The sequence below is a fragment of the Triticum dicoccoides genome, chromosome 1A, assembly GCF_002162155.2.
Source record: "Triticum dicoccoides isolate Atlit2015 ecotype Zavitan chromosome 1A, WEW_v2.0, whole genome shotgun sequence".
Classification (NCBI taxonomy): Eukaryota; Viridiplantae; Streptophyta; class Magnoliopsida; order Poales; family Poaceae; genus Triticum; species Triticum dicoccoides.
The window spans coordinates 524,016,592-524,023,587 of NC_041380.1; the positions used below are offsets into that span (position 1 = coordinate 524,016,592).

The 6,996-nt window shown below is 44.1% G+C and overlaps 1 protein-coding gene across 1 annotated transcript; it reads right to left on the reverse strand.

Moving 5' to 3' along the window:
* Nucleotides 1-1,594: 1,594 nt before the first annotated feature.
* Nucleotides 1,595-2,999, reverse strand: LOC119285669 (peroxidase 1-like). The gene is made up of 3 exons (XM_037565009.1): nt 2,726-2,999; nt 2,473-2,658; nt 1,595-2,376 (listed from the first exon to the last, which is right to left on the reverse strand). The coding sequence occupies exons 1-3, from the start codon at nt 2,930-2,932 to the stop codon at nt 1,789-1,791; spliced, it is 981 nt and encodes a 326-aa protein (XP_037420906.1). The 5' UTR covers nt 2,933-2,999; the 3' UTR covers nt 1,595-1,788.
* Nucleotides 3,000-6,996: the final 3,997 nt, after the last annotated feature.

Consider the following 6,996-nt stretch of genomic DNA (forward strand, 5'->3'; position numbering starts at 1 on the left):
TGTGTGAAAAATGTTTTTCTACCACTAGTAGAAAAAGAATCATCAGTCCCGGTTTATAAGGGCCTTTAGTCCTGGTTTTCGAACCAGGACTAAAGGGTCGTTACTAAAGGCCCCCCTTTAGTCCCGGTTCTTACATGAACCGGGACTAAAGGCCCTCCACGTGGCCGCTGGCTAGAGCTCCACCAGCTCCACCTTTAGTCCCGGTTGGTAACATCAACCGGGACTAAAGGTATTTTTTTTTAATATTTTTTTAAATTTTTTTTCTTGATTTTCAAATTTCTGAATTATTTTATAATTTAATATCTAATCACCCACCCCTCATCACTACTCAATTTAACCTCTAATCTCTAATCACCTCTCATCATTCGAAATCATCTAACTTCCCGATCATCACCCATCCCTCTCACTACTCCAGCCCGAGCACGCTTAACTTTCGGGTTCTATTCTCCTTCTTCTCCAAGTCTGCACTTATTGTTTTCTTGATAATAGTAAGATGTCAATCCTATTAACCCTCGGGAGTTTAGCTTGAGCATGAAGTCACACATTTCACTGTTTGAGTTTGAAACTATTATTGTACAAAACAATAATTATTTAGTAACACTAATATTTCTTGAATAAATAGTTTGACCACAATTTGACCACAGTTTGACCATATTTGACCAAAATTCAGAAAAACCGAAATAATTATTTAGTAACACTAATATTTCTTGAATAAGTAGTTTGACCATTGTTACTCCACAATTTGACCAGATTTGACAAAAATTCAAAAAAACTGAAATAATTATTTAGTAACACTAATATTCTTGAATAATTATTTAATAACACTAATACTTCCCGACTGTCTAGTACTGGTGTGCTGGTCCAATAGGGATTAACACGACAATTTCCCGATTGTCTAGTACAACAAGATTTGCCCGCCTCCGGTGAGTGAGGGGCGATGACGCCGGCGCGTCTTTGGCTCGTTACAGTGCATGTAGTCGTCGCTAAGTGGTCTACAGATCTGGATGTAATTTTTACTTCTGGTGTTCTTTATACTACCTTGTCAGTTGATAAATAGATCGGAAACTTTTCCAGCAAAAAAGAGGAAAAATGATATATATGGTTGGTCTAGGGAGCACCATGGAAAGTGCCTTTTATACTGCAGTAATGCTCCAAGCTGCTCATTGGCTTCTACTATATGACTCTTCTTTGACTTTTACCACACTGTATTATCTTCACATGTACGAACAAAGAGTACATGTAGATAAAAATTATAGGATATGTATGAAAAATGAATTTCTACCTGGGATCCATTGTTCTTCGTGCTTGTGCACTTGCTTTTTACTGATACACAGCGGAACATAAAGATGCACTTCCTAACAAGAAGAGACTAATGCACACCAACGCCCAAAATATTGGTAACGCTGTTAGCCGCTATGCAACCGGTCCGTAAAGTAACTAAATTAAAATAGTCTAACTATAACTCTTCTTTTTACTAGTACATATGAAACATTATGATGCCCTAAGATAACACAAAAAACACAACAAGACATTATTTATGTAACAACCAAAAATAAAACAATACAACTTAGACAATACTAGTAAGCGCACCAGATGACAACGCACGACACGTCGGATGTGGCAATTTCAAAGTGTTCGTCGTGTGTACAAGAAATTCACATGGTTGTAACGAAACAATAAATTAATAAAAAAAGAGTTGAAAGAGAAAGGAGCTATGACAATCTTACAGCAATTTACAGGGGAAAAACATGATCACAAATCAAAACAGCCTTGTACTTCTTCGGTGGCTTAATGGTTAACCACGTTGCACTTCTTCCTGATCTCGCCCTGGCTTCCGGTGAGCGGGTTGGCGTTGCCCATCTTGATCATGGAGGCGGCGAAGTCGGCGAAGAACTCGTCCTTGAAGGCGCCGGTGGCATGGCGCTGGACGTAGGCGCGGGTGAAGGGGTCAGTAAGGAGGGCGCCGTCGGAGTGGAAGAGGCCCCTCCGCTTGCTCACCAGCTTGAAGTAGTCGGTGTCGAAGGTCTTGAAGCTACCGGGGTCCATCTCCACGAGGGTGGTGTTGTCGTTGAGGCTGGCACACTTGCTCTTTAGCCGCATCATGTACTGCGGCTCCAGCGTGGGGTCGATGTCGCTGGGGTTCTCCATGCCGGTGAAGTTGTAGAGCCGGTCGGAGAAGGAGAAGCAGTGCGACGTCCCGATCGTGTGCCCGGCGGAGAGGACGACGAGGTCCTTGGCGTCGAGGTTCACGGCGGCGAAGAGCTGGGTGAGCACGGTGAAGTTGGCGGTAGGAGGTGGCAGGGCGTCGGTCTCGTTGGAGATGGACACGCTGCCGTCTCTCCGGCCGAGGGGAACTTCCCAGAATGGCCCCTTGCTCTAGAAAAACGATGATCGAGCAGCAGTAGAAGTTTAGAACTCGGCGCCTTCCACATGTACCGCGTGACGACATTTGCGAAATCGGCTAGTACTCACCAGCCAGACCGCGTCCCTGGCAATGAGGGCGAGCACGTCGGCGCAGGAGACGGTGTCGGGGCAGGCCTTCTCCACGGCGGCCTTCACCCTCTCGACGAAGCCGAAGCCTCGCAGCGTCTGGTTCGGCTGTGCGTCCTTCTCCGCTGTCTTGTTCGCCGAGTCCAGCAGAACAGACCCGTCGCACCCCTACATTCACGGTGATCAGGCCAGATGCAGTGGGAGTAGAGTACACATGCATGCAAATGTAGCTTACCCTGACGAAGCAGTCGTGGAAGTGCATCCTGAGGAGCGGCCCGGCGAGGCTGGGCGCCAGGGACAGCGCCCTCACCATCTCCCTCCTCACGACGTCCTCCACGCTGGGGCACGACTCGCTGTAGAACTTCTCGTGCAGCTGCGCCCGCGCGCACGTCGCCGCCACCGCCGCGAGCAGGAGCGCCACCATCAAAGACCTCGACGCCATCTTCACACGCCCCGAGGATGAGGGTGGCTAGGTAGCTAATTAGTCAGGGGAAGCTTGTGCTGCTGCTGCTGTTGCTAGACTGGCGCCCGAGAAATATATAGCGCCGGAGTGTCCCCACGCCTGCATGTGGTGGGCTGTCCTCCGGAGCAGCAGGTAAAATTTGCATGGTTTATTGAGTTGTTCCTTGTTTGCACTCTCCGGAATCTTTGCCGTGGCAGGTACACCGGCGGCGTGCCGTATGTATAATGGAGGCGGCCGGACAGCCAGACCCAGACGGAAGCACGTAGGCAGATCAACTCATTAACTAATTAGTCATCACGGAGCGGAATTCGCTGCCAAGTTTTAATCAACAAAGGGCCAGTGAAAGCCACCTACTGGTAGTTCGCAAACGTTGGAATCTCATGATCCATTTTTTTTGAAAACCCACCATGTATTAATTAACTTAAAATGTTCGTACAATCATTCATCACAAACTTAGCCACACAGGGCGAAACAGAATTAAACATAATTCATCAGACCTATTATCGAAACTGAGCTTAGCAATCTCAAGAGCCACCGTATTAGCCCTCCTATTGATCTTGGATATCTGAAACTTCACCAGTAGCTTCTAGGTATTGACCGCCTCCTTCTTTAGGTCGATAAGGGGTGACCTGTCAAAGCAATCTTTTCCAAAAACAGAAGCCACAGAAGAGCAATCAGTTTTCAAAAATGATGGGCATGTCAAGAGTGATACCGATATACAGGCCAGAAAGTGCCGCCCTAAGTTCCGCTTCCTCGGCGCTATAGCAAGCTCCGATATAATCCCACGATGAAACAATAACTTGTCCACAATGGTTTCTGATAATCAACCCCACACTCGCAACTTTAATGGCCTCCACAAAACTTGCATCGACATTAATCTTGAAGAACTCAGAGTTGGGTGGCTTCCAAGAGATAGAATTCCTCTCCATAGTGGTGGTTGGCTGAACTTCCCCCATCACTTGTTTACCTTTGTTGCATATCTCCACCTGCATGTTTGCATGACAAGACGAGAAAGAAGCCCAGTAATTTTCTACAAAGCTCACAGATGCCAAGATGGATTCCTTCCTTCTTCCAAAGATCAAATCATCCCTCAAATGCCAAGCTCTCCAGAACATGAATATTGTTTGCCCACACACCATCGGATTTAATTGATCCAATAAAATAAGAAGCCAGTCGGGCCCAGAATATTTGAAATTCTCTCCAGCCGGTAAATTCCACACTTCCTTCAACGCCATACGAAACGTCCGAGCCTTGGGGCAACTCACCAATGCATGAAAAATACATTCATCCTCAATACCACAAATCGAGCACATACCTAGAATAGCTTGATGGTGTTTACCCTGTTAACTTGAACCGCCAAACTATTAGAGGCAGCCCTCCACGCAAATATTCTAATCTTCTGGGGGACATTAGCCTTCCAAATTATATTGCAGAGCCTCCTTTCCCCATTCGTGGCACCACTAGAGTTACCTGGATCAACCTTTGATTCCTGAAGATTAAGTGCCAGCCTATACACACTTTTCACAGAGAACAAACCACTCTTCTCATCATGCTAAGCAATAACATCACCCTCACTCAACCTCAGAATACACAATTTTAGAATTTCATCTGCATCATGACTATAGAAAAGATGTCTGATCAGGTTCTCATCCCAACTCCTAGACCCAGTCATGAATAACTCGGACACCCATTTGATCCTAGTTCTATTCTTTTTAGCAGATATACGAAGGCCAGAATTCCTAGGGATCCAATTATCCCTCCAAATGTTTATACTAGAACCATCGACCACTCTCCATATGATACCTTTTTTTAGCAGATCGAGTCCATGCATAATTCCTTGCCACGTAAGGGAAGTTGCTTGAGGAAATACCGTATCAATAAGATGTCCATGAGGATAATATTTAGCTTTCAACACCTTTGCACATAGAGAATCCGGAAAAACCAATAAACGCCAAGCTTGTTTAGCCAAAAGCGCCTGATTAAAAATTCTGAGTTCACGAAAGCCCATGCCCCCTTCACTTTTAGGTCTAGTCATTTTATCCCAAGACACCCAATGAGTTCTCTTTCTATTCTCCTCATCGCCCCACCAAAAATTCTTGATAATCCGGGATAACTCATCACATAAAGAAGCAGAAAATTTAAAGATACCCATTGCATAAACTGGAATAGCCTGAATAACAGACTTGATCTGAATTTCCTTCACCCCGCTAGAGGCATATTTTTCAATCCAATCCGACACCCGCTTAAGCGCTTTATCTTTTGTAGATTGAAACTTACCCGCCTTCATACGACCTTCTGGCACATGCAAACCCAGATATTTATCCTCAAATCCATCGATCGTGATCTTGAGAATAACCAAGATGGACACCTGATCTTCCATAGAGCATTTTTCCCAAATAAAATGGAACATTTATCTGGGCTTAATAGCTGACCCGTTCCTTCCTCATACGCCGATAAAATAGGTTTGATTTTCAGAGCTTGCTCCAAGTTTCCCTTGAGAAATAGGAGACTATCATCAGCAAAGAGTAGATGAGATATACCTGGGGCATTTTTGTTCAGTCGAAACTCTTGGATAATCCCTCTTGCCAACGCATCATTAATTAACAGCGACAAAGATTCAGCCACAAGGAGGAATAGATACGAAGACAAATGATCCCCTTGCCTCAATCCACGTGAAGGATGAAAAGACTCTAGGAGCTGTCCATTAAAGTGCATGGAAAATTTCAGAGTGGTAACACAAGTCATAATCCAGTTTATCCATATTGGAGCAAAACCATACGCTTGAAGCATTTTTTCTAGGAACTTCCAGTCCACACGATCATATGCTTTTGCGAGATCCAACTTATACGTACAATATTCACCACGACTATCTTTCAATGTATTTAAAGAGTGCATACATTCAAAAGCAATGAGGGCACTTTGTGTAGGAGAGATTATACCGTCCAATAGGGGTATCATTCTATTGACAAGGCATTTAGAGATAATTTTATATATGACATTACACAAGCTGATTGGTCGAAAGTCCTTTATCGACTCAGGATGCTTCACCTTAGGAATAAGAACAATGGTTGTATCATTTATCCCATCAGGCATACTTCCTGAAATAAAGAATAGCTGGACAACTCTAACAATATCCTCATTGAGCAAACCCCAATTCCTCTGAAAAAAACCTGGCAGGGAACCCATCTGGCCCCGGGGCCTTTAATGACCCAATTTGAAAGAGGGCATCACTGATTTCTTGTTCAGAAAAATGTTTGCAGAGATCCTCATTCATTTTATCATTCAACACTGGTTTCACAAGAGACAGAATACACGATGGATTTACCATAGAATCACAAGAATAAATGTTCTTGAAAAAAGAATTTGTGATACCTTTGATTTCATCCATGTCATGGGAAAGAGATCCATCGCTTCTTCTGATAGCAGATATATTATTCTTCTTTGCCCTCCAATTGGCCTTCCTATGGAAAAATTTGGTGTTTCTATCCCCCCATTTCATTTTATCCAAACATGATCTCTGCTTCCACATAATTTCTTCCTTGATCAGGAGCACATCCATCTCCCTTCAAATTTTCTTCCTCTCCACTATTGCATTATGATCACTTCTGTTAAACAACACACTTGATCTTTTACGGGAAGATTGAAGCTTTTTTTGAAGATAGCCAATGTGAACCTTACTCCATCCATGAAGAGACTTCACCAAATTGTCCAAGTTATTTGCCACATCTCGCAGGTCAGTTACTTTCACACTTTTATTACAACAAGAATCAATCTGCGCTTTCAACGCCGTATCCTCCCTCTCCCAATATGCTTCATATTTCAACTGTTTGACAAACACACCCGGGCGCTGGACACCCATCAATTCAATAAGGAGGGGGCAATGGTCTGACCTTCAACTGATGATATGAGACACCTTGCAATCCGGAAATATAGAGGACCACTGAGGGCACGCAACCGCGTGATCCAGCCGCACCTTCACATTTTTATTACCTTCCTGTTTATTGTTATAAGTCCAAGGAACTCCATGATAACCCAAATCAAAT

Bases quoted from the DNA above. Each gene is read 5' to 3' on its own strand.
- LOC119285669 (XM_037565009.1), bottom strand. From the start codon at position 2,932: ATGGCGTCGAGGTCTTTGATGGTGGCGCTCCTGCTCGCGGCGGTGGCG. The intron at 2,659-2,725 runs GTAAGCTACATT...CCGTGAATGTAG, and splicing joins TCCACGACTGCTTCGTCAGG to GGGTGCGACGGGTCTGTTCT. The intron at 2,377-2,472 runs GTGAGTACTAGC...TCGTTTTTCTAG, and splicing joins CCAGGGACGCGGTCTGGCTG to AGCAAGGGGCCATTCTGGGA.